The sequence below is a fragment of the Sorghum bicolor genome, chromosome 3 (genome assembly GCF_000003195.3).
Source record: "Sorghum bicolor cultivar BTx623 chromosome 3, Sorghum_bicolor_NCBIv3, whole genome shotgun sequence".
In the NCBI taxonomy this organism is placed as follows: Eukaryota; Viridiplantae; Streptophyta; class Magnoliopsida; order Poales; family Poaceae; genus Sorghum; species Sorghum bicolor.
In genome coordinates this window covers 9,795,071-9,811,129 of record NC_012872.2, presented here as the reverse complement: position 1 = coordinate 9,811,129, position 16,059 = coordinate 9,795,071, and the positions used below count along the sequence as shown (strand labels likewise).

At 45.5% G+C, this 16,059-nt stretch overlaps 2 protein-coding genes across 2 annotated transcripts; both read left to right on the top strand.

Moving 5' to 3' along the window:
* LOC8072377 (chaperone protein dnaJ 20, chloroplastic) lies at window positions 1,835-4,394 on the top strand. Its single transcript, XM_021457726.1, has 3 exons — window positions 1,835-2,420; window positions 3,812-3,966; window positions 4,038-4,394. Exons 1-2 carry the CDS (start codon window positions 1,935-1,937, stop codon window positions 3,962-3,964), a joined length of 639 nt encoding a protein of 212 aa, XP_021313401.1. The 5' UTR covers window positions 1,835-1,934; the 3' UTR covers window positions 3,965-3,966; window positions 4,038-4,394.
* LOC8072375 lies at window positions 12,255-14,645 on the top strand. The gene has a single exon (XM_002457497.2). It carries the CDS (start codon window positions 12,506-12,508, stop codon window positions 14,228-14,230), a length of 1,725 nt encoding a protein of 574 aa, XP_002457542.1. The 5' UTR covers window positions 12,255-12,505; the 3' UTR covers window positions 14,231-14,645.

Genomic DNA, 16,059 nt, shown 5'->3' with positions numbered 1-16,059 from the left:
AATTAAGGGATAGTAAAATTTCTATTTTACAAAATCAGATAGCACGTCTGTTAGAGCCTACTTTTTGCTATGCAAATTCTAAAATAGCCTTCACAACAATAATAGACAAGCTCTTAGAGTTGCTCTTAGTGTGTTGTGAGGTAATAGCGCTACCAACAATAATGTTCTTTGAGAGGCAACTCCAAAATCTTAGTGTGCTAATGGAGATGTCACCTACCACAACCTGCCTCTCAAAGAACAGTATTTTGTGGTCCTGGGTGTAGCATTGCATTAAGAAGAAGATTTTCTTATGCAGGTTGTGGTAGGTGACATCCCCATCAACAGCGATGCGCCTATGGTGACTTTGTGAATTGTTGATTCAATCCTTCGAAAGTGCTTATAGAAGTAGATTTGTGTACGTGTGTTTATAGAGGATGAGTATTCGTACGTGTTCTGGATGTCTACGTTGTACTGTGTAATTTTTTTAAAAAAAACCTCTAAGCATATGCCTACTCATACACAACAACACCGAAATCTATTTGATAAAGACTACGACCAGAGTCAAGACCTTATATTTGTGTTTTGACGTGAGACCAGACAAGAGGATTTTTTTTAATCTTAACAAAAAAAATTCACTCCAATAGAAAATCGTTCAGCACTCCTAGCTAATTCAGCTAGCGTCCCTTTCACAATCAACAATAGCCTACAAACGAAACAAACCGTTAGCACCTAGTATGTGGGAAGACAACCATCAGCACAGAAGAAATAGTAATGATTTGCCCGTCCTCCGCTCGAGTCAAGAAACAATAAGTGAATATTTTTCCCATATTCTTTTACGTAGAGAAGGCAATGCAAAGTTGCCTTTTTTCTTGCAAACAATGGTGGAGCTTGAGGATAAAATATATATATATATATATATATATATATATATATATATATATATATATATATATATATATATATATATATATATATACATGGTTATGTACTCCATATAGACTAATAAATGAGGAGAAGGCATGGCTCACTATGGCTCTAACGAAGCTTCGCCCCTGGTTGCAAAGGCACACAAATTTACATGAAGAGTAATACTACATTTATCATATGAAATAACTTAATTTTCACATGGCTAAGGCCTTATTTGGTGCTGCTCCTAGCAGCTCCAACTTCACGTGTCAGATGTTGTGCATGTAGACTGTAGTTACGAGTAGAACAACTCTGACTCCGATCAAACTATTTATGAGGCCAGAGAAGCCATATTTTTGGTGCTTCATACAGCTCCACTACAGTGGCCCTACAATAGTGCTATAGTTGCAGATCTAAGGCCTTGTTTAGGTGCAAAAAGTTTTTGGATTTTGATACTGTAGTATTTTCGTTTTTATTTGACAAACATTGTCTAATTATGGAGTAACTAGGCTTAAAAGATTCGTCTCGTGATTTACAGTTAAACTGTGCAATTAGTTATTATTTTTATCTATATTTAATACTTCATGCATGTGCCGCAAGATTCTATGTGACGGAAATCTTGTAAAGTTTTGGGTTTTTGGGTGTATCTAAACAAGGCCTGAAGCTTTACAAAACCTTTCAAACAGGCCCCAAGATTTGAGAAGAATCATCTTTCTGCTCGCAAAAAAAAAAAAAACTCTCATCTTTCAGCCCGAGCTGTATTCTACTATGTTTATGTTTATCATATGAAACGACAAGATTTTTCTTTATATCAGAAAAAAAAATATCTTATCCTTTTACACGGTCCCCCTGCTGTGGTGGTACGACGTCTGTTTCGTACTGGAAGTGGGGCCTACCGTTTTTGTATTATAATATCTTAATTAAAGATACATTTCTTGGCGGTTGGCGCTTAATAATAGCTGCGCGCGGAAAGCAAACCGCACCCAACCAAACCAGCGAGCGCAAGCAAAGCAAAGCGAAGCGAACGAAGCCCAGCAAGGAAACCACACATGCCCCACCTCGCCGCCACTCCCCCCACTTCCTCCGCCGCCGCCGCCGTCCCCACCGCGCATCCCACGGCCGCGGGCCGCGTCGCGTTCCGGCGCCCGTGGGACACGCCGCGCCTGCGGGTGCGCGCGCGGGGCGTCCGTCGTGAGGACGGCGGCGGCGTGCGCACGGAGGATCAGGAGCAGGAGCGGACGTCATCGCGGACGTTCTACGACCTGCTCGGGATCTCGGCGGAGGGGAGCCCCGATGAGGTCCGGGCGGCCTACAGGCGGCTGGCGCTCAAGTACCACCCGGACGTGTCCCCGCCGGGCGCCGCGGCGGAGAACACCCGCCGCTTCATCGAGGTGCAGGAGGCCTACGAGACGCTCTCCGACCCGAGCCGCCGCGCCAGCTACGACCGCGCGCTCGCCCGCGGCGTCTGCCTCTTAGCCTTCTCCGGCCGCCGCTCCCAATCCCACCGCGCCTACCACCACCACCACCACCACCAGGTGTGGATCACTGCTCTCTGCCCTCATTTGTTACTTGGGTACTCGGTGGTTTCTTCATGGCGTTAGCACTTGGTTGCATTGCGTGCCAATCCGATTGGTAGAGATCTAATCTCGTAGTCAGTAGTCAGGATTACGACTCTCGTAGTCAGGTTACGATTGATTTGCGCCGTTGTTGGATTGGATTGACGCTGGGACCTTTAGCTTCTTTTATTTATGATTCTGCTGAATTGGAGAGGATCCTACTGGCATAGTCAGAGGAAAAATATGTGCTAAATTATGCCTAATTATACGTGAAGCGAATTTGCTGAACTTTGTTGAGCTCGAACGTTCAGCGGGTGTTTGCAGACTTCAGATCTTTGATCTGTACCTGAGAGGACTCATCAGTTCTTCAGGGCTGTACGATCTGGCTGACGGGCTCCTTTGTAATTAATCTGTCATTTGGAAAAAAAATCTAGTTGTTTCAGCTACAGTCCTTGATAGGAGTTCAAACATATGCATCATGAGTGAACTGCAACCTTTACAAACCTGTGGATCTAGATGCCCCCCTGATTAATGTGTTTGTTGAAGCATGGCTTTCTCATTGATGCTTGTAGTTGTAGTTAACAAATAATTCTCTGTTTGGCCGGCCATTAGGGTCATATGTAAGTTGACTTTAGCATGATAATCGTCTGTCTATGCAACTTTAAACACTCATCAACACATTATTTTCATGTCATTTCATTTATATGTGGATTCAGAAGCACAACATAAGATGACTGATTCATCCAACTATGAGTGACTGAAGGATCTATGACTTTGATTACAGTTGTTGTAGATTTTTTAGGAACATCCCTTATGGTTTGTGACTCACTGTGAATGTTGGGTGCTCAAAGCTGCCTTTAACTTTACAGTGCTTCAAAGATTGGCAAATTCACTGCTACATACAAAAAAAAGAAAACAAACAAACAAAAAAAGAGCCAGCAGTGGCTGAAAGTTACCGTTTTGTTTCACATATACAATAAAAAAATCAATGAACATAATTTCGCTCTGATGCGATACTTATGAATGGGGGATGGCCAGGAATTTTCCGTGATACAAAAACTGTACAAAATAGGACGCGGATAATTAGTGGATCACAACATGCAGAAGGTTCTGGAGAAGTCGTTTTCATGCATGTCACACAAAGATTATCTAAGAAATAATTCGAAAGGCGTTGCCTTACATGTAAGACTGACAATTGCTGTTGCAAGCTTATCTTCCTGTGTGTTGACGGCTTATGCAAAAGTCGCACAGGAGAATCATTCATGATGTGGAAGGCCATCATTGTTTGTTATTTTGTTTTCTATGTTTCCAGCCCCAGAAGCTCTGTTTTAGATTTTTCCTCATAAGTCTGTTATCCATGTGGACCACAGGAGCAGGAAGAGAAATTTGGCTGGAGAAGGTCATGGGAAGACCAGATTGCAGAGCTGAAGAGGAGGAGCACGACAAAGGATTCAGAAGAGAACCTTTCGTGGGGCGCTCGTATGCGGAGAAGGGCCGAGGCATCATCAGCAGAACAGCTATAATAGTAATAATCCTACCAATGCAATAATACTCGTATGTAGCATCTGAACCAAAACCGACTATATTTTTGGGCAGGCACGATTAGTAGGGTATATGGTCTGCGAGGTTATTAAGCTGTGGATCTAAGATGTAAAGATGGGCCTGTTGGAAAAACCTGCAGCGACCTGTAGTTAGTAATGTAGCAGTAGTAGCTGTAGCGGTGGCATCTGCCAGGATTGGGAAACAGCAGCACCTGGAGTGTGGCTGCTGGTTGCTGACCAACATCCATGGCCCTGGCGTATATATAGTTGATGAGTTGCTTCCTGCTGCCCTGCTGGGATGTATGTAAACGACTCAACTATGTTGTCCTTGAGTCCTGTACATTTCTGGCTAGTCCAATGTAAATAGTACAAACATCAATAACGAAGAAGCAAGCTAGCTGTTCTTCCAATATTCAGAATGTTTCCTGTATTTGTTTTCCTTTCAGAAGTTCACTCCCTCTGCTCCACAAGTGACACACACATACATATCGCACTCATATTGTGGCCTTATGTGTAAGAGGCAAATGATTCTTATGTTCAGGAGCATGCCCCGGCGAGACACGAGGCGGCTCATCGGTGGCGGAACCATCAACCTGTTCTGGCATTGCTGCTCTGTTTTCGTATGCTTTCTGCGACTAGACTAGAATGCTCCACCATATTGCATTAGCATGGGGTATTTTTCATGTCACTTGTCACCTTATGAATTTATTGTGACTATGAGCTAGTATGGTGAAAAGGTGTGGATAGGATTCTGTGCTGTTAGTTTGTGAGCTCTCTGTTCACAGGGGGGTCCTGTTCGTCACTATCACTATCGCTGGTGGAGTGGCGGTGACAGTACGCACAACCATTACCTGTAGCGTAGTGTCTGGTGGGTGAGGATGATGACCGAGTGAATATGCAGTGTTTCTTAGCTTTTCTGACCTGGAAAGATTGGTATTGGTAACGATGGCTGCTTGGGCTTGGCTTGGCTTGCTACGGTGGCTGGATTGATGCGCGGGAGCGGCGACTAAGACGTCTCTATCCGGACAGAGAAGGCCAGATTGTCCATGCTTAGCTGATGGCTTTCGCCTTGTCTCACTGCCGCCCACCCACCCCCATTTTCTCCAACCAATAATTCTGCACTCCAGTGGCTCAAACTGAAGTCGTCTCCGGGTGACCTGAAAAGTTAGCCGCCACCCCAGGCCCATCCCGTGAGGACTTGTTTAGTTCGCAATTTTTTTTCCGGACACTTTAGCACTTTTATTTTTATTTGGTAATTATTGTCCAATCATAAACTATTTAGACTCAAAAGATTCATCTCGTAATTTACTTGCAAACTGTGCAAGTAGTTTTTGTTTTCGTCTATATTTAATGCTCCATGCATCATGCATGTGTCGTAAGATTCGATGTGATAGAGAATCTTGAAATAATTTTGGTTTTTGGGATGAACTAAACAAGGCCTAAATCAGCCTCTTTCAACCAGTAATTTTTTTAATATAAAAATCATGTTGTACCTCTTTCTTATATAACTAGGAGGATTCCTCTCGTGTTATCGTCGGTTTGAAGGAGGAATATATATATATATATATATATATATATATATATATATATATATATATATATATATATATATATATATATATATATATATATATATGGTATTGGTAATGTAGAAACATGATATAATATATGTATAAAATTTTTTAGTATAATTGTAGAGATTATATCCACGGTGGATCTCGCTAACGTGGATATCATAATTCTTATGTTAGTAAAGTTTAATTATAAATGATAGTGGACTATTGAGGTGGACCCCTTGTATGTCAGGAGAAAATACTAGTGGGGTTTTACTTTATAAATGTTGTAGATAACCATCATGGTCTACCCCTGTCCAGCTTGCATTGGCATTGTCGACCATGATATAATCAACTGGCCATTAAAAATTGGCTTTGTCGACCATGATAATGAACTGACCATTTAAAAAGGAACATAAAGGATTGGATTAGAGATACTGAATCAGCCACAACCCACAGGTGCAATGGCCAGCGGCGGCTGGCCTGATGTGTGGATTATATGGGCCGTTAACTGGCCGCGGGCGCGTGAGAGGATGGGCCTCCCGCCTTCTGGCCCGCTACCATCATGAAAGCCCACCGCAACACTAAGAGACATCTTCTTCTTCTATAATAAATGAATGAAAAATTGTACAGTGTACAGCCCAATTTTTTTTTGTTTTCTTACTCTTGGGGTTGAGAATTGAGATTAGCATGCATGTAACGTCAAAAACATGTGATGTCCGTACTTGCTATATTAATTATATTATTAGCATCCATTTGCATGTTACTAGCGTTTTCTATGACCGACAAGATCGACAAAACTAGATCTAAATTGTACATATTTTGAAAATATTTAATGTTTAATAGTAAGTTTAGTGTAACGGTGCTTGCAAGTTATAAGTAACCTTGATACTAAAATTTATACATAATTATTTTCTACCAGATACTAATGATTAATGTTGATATACAAGTTATTGATTAAAGCTCATTCATACAAGAAATCTCTTGTATGCAAATCTTAAGCTATCACATGATCCACACAATATAACTTGCTACTGAGTGATCATCATGATAAATACGAAATTATACTGGGTTTGATGATGACAACAAAACTAGTTGAATAGTCGCATTGATGCCTCCCTCATGCAACCTTCACGAAGCAAGAGAACTTTATATCACTCATCCTCCTTTGCTGCGTACCGAGAACAAAAGCTGGTAAGAAAAATACCGATTAGCACCAAAACATTATAGTTAGGCGAATAATAGGTGGAGAAATTGAAAGTTTTATTTCTTTGGGTGCATGAAACGTCACATCTACAACATATCTATATGGAATGAAGTGACAGCCCTCTAAGCCATTACACCATTAAATGTGCCAACTAATTAGCAACCTTCCCATTAACACAAAGATTATGGTATGGCACACGGAATCCCTCCAGAGGTATAACGGCACTCACAATGCAAGACTCTATCACAGAGTCCAAGATAATTAGTTACATATTATTTATGATATTTTGCTGATGTGGCAGCATATTTATTGAAGAAAAAGGTAGAAAAACTAAGACTCCAAGTCTTATTTAGGCTCTAAGTCCACATTATTCGAGGTAATAAATAACTTTAGACTCTATGATAGAGTCTGCATTGTGAGTGCCCTAAGTATCTCTAGCATTAAAACATTATTCTATTATTTAATAGTAGTAATTTGTTTCTAATTTGTATCAATGTAGTTTTGATGATTTTCTAAAATAATTTAACGCCTGTCATTTCTGCCAAACACTAACACTTATCCGATCGCCGCACGAGGCCATCAAGCTGCTTCACCCCCCACCCCCACCCTCTCTACCAAATTCATCACCATGTAAGCGAGCTTTACCATGTAGGCAGAAATCGAGCTCCTCCAAATTTGTAGTGCCACGAAACTAGTGACAACGGAGGAGGTGATGGTAGGTAGGATGTCTCTTTGCCTCCCTCCCTCTCTCTCATGGGAGCGCTGTGGTGGCTACAATTTTTAGAACAATAGTTAGATTCAGGGTTAGGGCCTTAGGTGTTAGAGATTTGGGGTGTCTGGTAATTATAAAGGGATGGTCAAGGTAGAAGCCACTCAACGGTGGCGGTGAGGTGAGGAGTAGCAGGAAGGGCACCATCAGCCGCAGCGAGTTCAATGCAGGGGCGAGAAGCGGCTCTAAGGCAGCTTGTAGGGGTAATTGGAGGAGGTGGATCGGTTGAGTGACGAGATTGCCACGGCGACAAGGTTAGTGGTCGAGGCTAACGACAGTAAAATAATCATTTCTCTCTTTTTATGGGGTGCGCATATGGATAAATTGTAGCATGGTTAGGCCCTATCTGGTAGGCTCCTCTAAAGCTTTGGCTCCCTCAGGAGCCCTACCAAACACTTCAGTAGACAAACCCATCTAAAGTCGTTTTTGTTCCAGGTCCTCCGGAGACACCCTTGGAAAGGATGCATCGATGTGTTCAATTTGTATTATTTTCTTTAGTGTATCTAACAACATTCATCTTCTAGAGTTGATAAATGGATCTTGAATTCACGGCTTTCCTAGATCTTGTGAGAAACTATTGGTTGTTCATGTTTTGTATTCTTTCAGAGAAAAGTTTTTTTCATTCTTGTGGTGGAACTTATCCACCATGATTTAATTCCTCAACTTGTAAGAACGTTTGTATTTTTCTAGATTATTCTAAGTTTTAATATGATATTCTTTTTGTGGCGGCAATGTATTAGCAGTAAGAGACATGTGATGATTTCATCAATCCTAATATGTGTTGGCACAGTTTCTTATGGTTGTCCACGGGATTTGTTGCGTATATGTGTGTTTATAAGCGATGAGTGCAGACACTATGCATCATGGGAAAAAAAAATGTCCGTGGAAAGCAAATAAGATTTCGTTACGCCACGACTTTAAGCACGAAGTCACCCGTATCCACGTAAAATAACAGTGTGCAGTGTCCTTGTTAAGAGGAACGAATGGTTCTTGGGGTTGATTATCTGCCTCTACAAGTTGACTGATAGCTAGACCGGGTCCTATCGGGGTTGATTAAAAGTCACTCGATTCTCCTCGCACCGCAGCATTCAAAGCATTGGTGGTGGCTTCTCGGCGCGGTGACACACGTCCTTGCCTATTTTGCATAAAAGCCCTCCACTTTTCCAAAAACTAATCTGTTGTTCAGTCCTTTCTTCCCAAACAGTGTTCATGTTGATGCTCATCGGCGACATGTTGTGCGAGTAGGTTTCAAAGTTCTTGGTGTAAAATATTTAACCAAAATTCATGTAGCTATTAGCCTTTTTGACAATATTAATTGCTTAGCTACCATCACAAGGTGATATTGACTTGCTTCTTAGTCTGATGCTTATAGTTTCCATAGCTAAACACCTTGGCATGGTATTAAGGAGCACCATGTCTGATGTCTGATGTCTGTGTGCTCTCCTGATCTTTAAGTAAAGATCTTGTCTATTGTAGGTTTCCCGTCGGTGACTTTAATGTAGTGTCAGATCTTAACCTTAAATGCATACAAGTAAGTTCTTATACTTTTGGTGTTGTTAGATGTTCTGATTCGAAAGTTCAATATATCTAAATTTACTTCTCCAATTGCTTGTGGATCTCGCTCATATGAGATGTACTGATTTATCTCTGTAGGTCTGGTTTGGGTCATTTGATCCGCAAGGTCACTCCTTGTTGTTAGCAAGCAGTAGGCAACTTAAATTGTTGCTTGCAGTAAGCAGGTTGCTTTAGATCACCACATTATAAATTCTCCTTTAGCAACGTATAGCTTTGAGTAGAAATAAAGATGCATTTTTACAGCCACCATTCTCTCACGGTTCAGCGGTCTACCATAAAAAAAATATAGGCAAACAATTTAGTACAATAATTTTTTTCAGGATGATACTTCGGTCAATACTGATCTGTCAGTTCCATATTGCTTCATATTTCTAAGTAATCTATTTGTCCATTAGCACATGCTCTGCTTGATATGTCTTGACTTGGAGTAATCTATTTGTTAATTAGCACAGGCTCATCGAAATGCCTTAAATGTACTGAAATGCCTCACTAACATATGTTAAATTCGTGTGCTACTAGAACTTTAGGCCTTGTTTAGTTCGCGAAAATTTTTGGATTTCGCTATTGTAGCACTTTCGTTTTTATTTAATAATTATTATCCAATCATAGACTAACTAGGCTCAAAAGATTCGTCTTACAAATTATAGGTAAACTGTGCAACTAGTTATTATTTTTATCCATATTTAATGTTTCATGCATATGCCGCAAGATTCGATGTAACGGAGAATCTTGAAAAATTTTGGAAACTAAACAAGGCTGATTCTTGCTCGGTATCTATAAATTATTTTAGGACTGTTAGCAGTGCATTGAGCAATCTCTAGATTGCAATTTCTTATTTGTAGAAGAATCTTTTCGTGCTGTGCATGAAAATGTTTGAGGTGCAAATTAAATTTGTTATCATATCATTCATACATGACAATTAAAGTTACTTTATTCTTGAAATCACAGTAGGGCGTTGGAAGGGCGCCAAATGTTCTAGTATGTTTAATGTTCGTTCCTCTCTCGTCCAGCAAGCAGTTTCAAAAAAAAAAAATTCTAGCTGCCTCAGGTCCAGCGACGTGCGCACGGACACCGTGTCCCTGTCGCTCCTGCTGTTCCCGCCGCGGGCGCCGTCGCCGATCGACGCCGGGAGCCACCGTGGTCACGGAGGAACGGATACGTCTGTACACGCGCAAGTGGGACGGCAAGGTCATTCCAGGAGGTGCGGCTCCGTGTGGTGGCCCGGTCGGGGGAGGCAGATGCGCACCGCCGGTGCGACGTCCGGCACGACGCGCCGGTCCACGTCGTGACGGCGGGGGGATACAACGGTAACTACTTCCACGCGTTCAACGACGGGTTCCTGCCATCGTGGGTGTGACAGTGCAGCACCTCTGGAACCGGAAGCAGCGTGGGCTGGCGCCCGCCCTATTTATCGCCCTCATTGATAAACCTTTTTGTTTAAGAGATGTGTGCATGCATGGTGGGACGTACTGTGGGACCACATCGATCTACACATGAGATAGATAGTACGCTAGATGCCTCAAGTTTTTTTACGTACTCCAGATGGGAGGAGTTTTTGGACTCGTGTCGAAAGAATTTTGTTCCGAAAGTTGTGCACATTCATGGGCCACGATGTGATCGCGTGTATCAGACTCGATTACGGACCAGGATCCCACGTCGATGAATGCCGTAATCCGGAGTCAAATCGGCGAGATATGGGGAGAGATTGTCGGCGAGGCGCCAAGGGGAAGAGTGTCCGCGCCTCGACTTTGACACTGACACATGTCTCGACTTTGACACTGACGTATACATTTTAGGTCAGTCTCAATAATAAGTTTTATGGTGTTATTTTTAACATTGTCATGTCAGTATGTCATGCCATATGAGATAAATGAAACTAGTAGAACGAAACAACCTCAATCAATGGAGGCATTGATTGAGGCATTTATTTTTAAGACTCATAGAGAGTTTGTAACTGTGCCAAGAGAGTTCTTTCTTCTTGAGTACACTGTCATGTCATGCATATGTGGCAAATTATTTAATACAAATGCAACTCACTTGAAACTCTCTTTGAGACAAAGATGTTTGGTTGATGGTGTTAAATTTTAACACGTAATGTAGCATTTTTGTTTTATTTGGCAATTAGTTTTAGCGATCATGCCTAAGCATGTTTTTCATTAAGCAGAAAGAAATTTTGTTACAGAGCCATCTAAGTATCGGTAATCTCTGGTTACCAAAACTCCAAAAGCAGTGGACACGAGATTGTGATTACATCAGGAAAGACGCTAGATTAAGCGCGACATAGGCAGCACAACAACTAGAGGGAAAGCGCCGACAACTGTCTATAATCGGCCAAACACCAGGCCTGAACACAATATGGCGCACCCAATTGTGATTGTGCAGGGCTTCGGCTACCGTTGCTCCTCTCTTTCTTGATCCCACCGAATCACCGATGCAAAGATCAGAGGCACGATCTCTTTAACGGTCCAACCGTCAAGCCACCTGTCAGTCCAGAAAAGGGTGGAGTGTCCATTTCCTAGGGTCAGCGCCATTGCTGCCTGGAATATCGCTCGCGCCGCGCGATCAGTCGAACCAAGTTGCAAGCACTGAATGGTGCGGCGCTGAGTGGTGCGGTCCTGCCACTCCCAACGCACCCTTAGCGCGATGCCAACTCTCCTCAAGTCTGCAACCCCCAGGCCGCCCAGCTCTTTTGGATGGCAAACGGTCTCTTATGACACCTTGCATTTCTCACCACCGACAGAATTAGACCCCGACCAGAGGACAATTAGTGTTTAATTATGAACTAATTAGGTTTAAAAAATTTGTCTCGCAAATTATTCTCTAGCTATGTTTTTAATTTTATAAATAGTCTATATTTAATATTTAATACTCCATGCACAGTATTTATGGACCAGGCGCAAGCAAACTGGGCGTTACTACTCTCAGCGTCGCAAGCAAACTGGGCGGCGTTACCACTCCCAAGCAAACTGTGCGTTACTACTCTCAGCGTAGAGTAGCTTGACACGTAGTACTCATTGACCCTAGTAAGACACCTGTAGTCGCACATGCATGCGACGTGCTCCACTGCTACTAGAAGAAGACAGCAGGCAGGGGGAAACGCCCCACCACATGGCCTTCCGGTACTTCGGCCCGTGCAGGAAGGCAGGCAGGGTCGTTATTATTATGTGAACCGAAACAAATTTCTTGTATCATCAGCTTGGTTGTCCTTCCCTTATTAGCTGCACATCATCATGCTTACACCATCGTGTGTAGCAGTGTAGTGACTAGCATGGAGTCAGAATAGAGACAAACACACGGCAGCAGCAGCAGCGTCACTGATCCGTCGCACGCGAAGCAATACCCCGGTCCCCCGGCCCGTTCTGATATAATTCCGTTCCACACCGACGCGACGCGACGACCGCCTAGCAGAAAATTCTACCATGGCGGCCTCATCAAAGGCGTCGTCGTCGGCGTCCGGCCTCAAGCCGCCCGCCATGGACGACGCAGCTGGTGCGGCAGCAGCCGTCAGCAAGGCCAGCAAGGGCGGCAGAGGGGCGTTCCTCGCCCACTTCTTCCTCGTGCTCTCCGTCGTCACCCTGTGCGCCGTCGTCTACGCCCCGCGCTTCTTCGTCGTCTCCGGGCCCGCCGCCCCGTACGGCGCCGCCGCCATCGTCGCAATAATCTCCTCCGCGCCCAGGCCCAGCTCCTCCACGAGCCGTACGCCGTCGTCGTCTGCAGCACCAGCACCACCGCTCGGCGGGCCGCTGGAGCATGGTGCTGGCCGCGGCGGTGCGGCTGCGGCAGACCAGGAACACGGCGGCGGCGCGCTGCATCATCAGCAGCAGGTGGTTCTTGACAACCAGGTGGGCTCCCCGTGCTCGTCCCTGCCCAGCCACACCATCTGCTGCGACCGCTCCGACTACCACTCCGACGTCTGCTTCATGTCCGGCGACGTGCGCACGGACGCCGCGTCCCTGTCGCTCCTGCTGTTCCCGCCGCCGCAAGGGCAAGGCGCGTCGTCGACGGCTGTGACGGAGGAGCGGATACGGCCCTACACGCGCAAGTGGGACGCCTACATCACCAAGACCATCCACGAGGTCAGGCTCCGCCGGGTGGTCCGGACAGAGGCCGAGGCCGCCGCCGGTGCCGCGCACCGGTGCGACGTGCGGCACGACGCGCCGGTCTTCGTGGTGACGGCGGGCGGGTACAGCCACAACATGTTCCACGTCTTCAACGACGGGTTCCTGCCGCTGTGGCTGACGGCGCAGCACCTCCGCCGCCGCGTCGTGCTCGCGGTGCTCTCGTACAGCCCGCGGTGGGCGGGGACCTACGGCGAGATCCTCTCCGGCCTGTCAAGGTACCGCGTCATCGACCTGCTCAGGGACACGCAGACGCACTGCTTCCCGGGCGCCGTCGTGGGGACCCGCTACCACGACTACCTCGCCGTCAACTCCACCAGGCTCCGGGACAACAGGACCATCGTCGACTTCCACGACTTCCTCGCCGGCGTGTACGACGACGGCGGCGGCGGCGGCGGAAGCAGCAGCACGACGGAGGAGACGACGCCGGCGCCGCGGGACCGGCGGCCACGGCTCGGGATCGTGTCGCGCAAGGGGAGGCGGGTGATCGAGAACCAGGCGGCCGTGGCGGCGCTGGCGGCGTCGGTCGGGTTCGACGTGGACGTCATGGAGACGGCCACCGGGGTGCCGCTGTCGGCGGTGTACGCGTCGGTGAGCTCGTACGACGCGCTGGTGGGCGTGCACGGCGCCGACCTGACGGCGTTCCTGTTCCTGCGCCCCGGCGGCGGCGGCGCGGCGCTGGTGCAGATCGCGCCGCTGGGGATCGCCATGCTCTCGCGCAACCTCTTCGGCGTGCCGGCGGCGAGGATGGGGCTGCGCTACGAGCAGTACGACGTGAGCGCGCGCGAGAGCTCGCTGAGCCGCAGGTACCCGGCGGGCCACGTCGTCGTGGCCGACCCGGCGCGGGCGAGGCGGGAGCAGGGGAAGCAGGAGTGGGAGCTTGTGGAGCACGTGTACCTGCGAGGGCAGAACGTGAGCCTGGACCTCGGCAGGTTCCGGGAGACGCTGGCCAGGATCCACTCCCGACTCCTCAAGGAGCGACAACAACGTCACGTGTCCGCTCCAGATGCATCACCGCAAATATAGGCGTGTTAGCGTGTACGTACAATGCTAGAAATCCTTTACCCCTACCGTTTCTAAATAGAGGCTTTTATTTAATGTTATAAATAATAATATTTATTTATAAATTAGTGATATAAATTAGTTTGTTCGAAGCAGAGGAAGTACATTATATTACTTGATAATAACACCTTCTCATTATGTTTAGTCGTTCAACTCCAACTAAGATATGCACTTGTACCTACGTGTGTTTTGACGTGGATTTTGCTTAAACTTAGTTTAGTTTCATTTAAAACCACTTTAACGCACATGGATTGAGATGGACAGATAAATGTTTGTTTTCTAGGTGTATGATTGTACGTTCCTTTTAAAATAGTGACTAAAGACACATATAATTTGGTTCGTTTGATTATTTTCTTTTCAATACATGGAAGTTTGTATATATGTTGGTCAATGTGGGAATCATTCACAAACTAACAATAACTCAGGCCTTGTTTGGATACTCATAGATTAATCTACATGGACTGAGGTCAATACATGGGCATCCAAATATGATCTAGTTGGATAGATTCTATGTGATGAAATTGGCGCCAAATGTTGGTCCAAAAAATTGCCAAACCTCAATCCTCTAGCCCTAACTCGAAACTTGAAGCTCGATGTATGTTAACGAAGAGGATGTATCAAGCAAAATATTATTGCTATTGAAAAACTAGTTCTTTTTTTACATATTTGCCGCCACTATAAAATTGGTACAGATTGTGTCTCTGTTTGAGATTTTTTTTGAAAATTTCAAAAAAATGAATATCAAAATATGAGGACTTAAAACAAATATTTGAGTTTTTAATGGACTTCAAATTGAAAAACTTGTTAACCTCAAAATTGTAAAGGAACATGTGGGTTTTCAATAATTTCTAATGGTAAATATGCAATCAATTGTGCCTTTTGTAAAGGTAGTTTTACCATGATGATTTAGGCCTTGTTCAGTTCGCAAAAATTTTTGGATTTCGACACTGTAGCACTTTCGTTTTTATTTAATAAACATTGTCCAATTATGGAGTAACTAGGCTTAAAAGATTCGTCTCGCGATTTACAGATAAACTGTATAATTAATTTTTGTTTTCATATATATTAAATGCACCATGCACGTGCCGCAAGGTTTATGGGAACTGAACAAAGCCTTTGACCAACCGAAAAATCCTAACTGGTTCTAGTTTAAAAGTATATTATTAGTAAATATATGCAATTTACATGCCGGTTTGGAGAAGTGAACCTGTCACCTGTGGCCACGGTGAGAATCTTTCACCGTTCTCCTCTGCACCATTCGCCAGATTATCGCTCCCGTGGGCGCGGTGCTGCGACAAGATGGATGGATCTACGGCGTGGAGACGGCGAGCTCTCCTCTGCCGGCGGCGCACCGCCGTATCCGCACCTCCAGAACCGTGCCCGGCCCATCCCTCTCGGTCTCGCAGCATTGCAGCAATGCCGCCGCGGTGCCTGGATGAAACATGCTTGGAGCGCTCCTTCTCCGGCTGCTTCCCGACGACGTGGTGCCTCGTGTACTCCGTCACGGTGACCGCCGGCGCCGTCTCGTTCCGGACGCGGCTGAGGAAGAACGTCAGGGGCCGGGCGCACGCGCTGTCGGCAGGCTTCCATGGCTGGGTGTTGAACACGAACGACAGCCCGTCGGCTGTCGTCTTCCTCAATCGAACGCCTGCAGTGGGACCTCCAGCTCATGCGCCGGAACGGCCCACGGGTACACCTGCGCCATGTACGCTCTCCGACGGCGCGCCGACGTAGTACATCTCCTCGTGGTCGTACTTGCGAAGCACGGTCAGCAGATTCTCCGGGAAGAACAC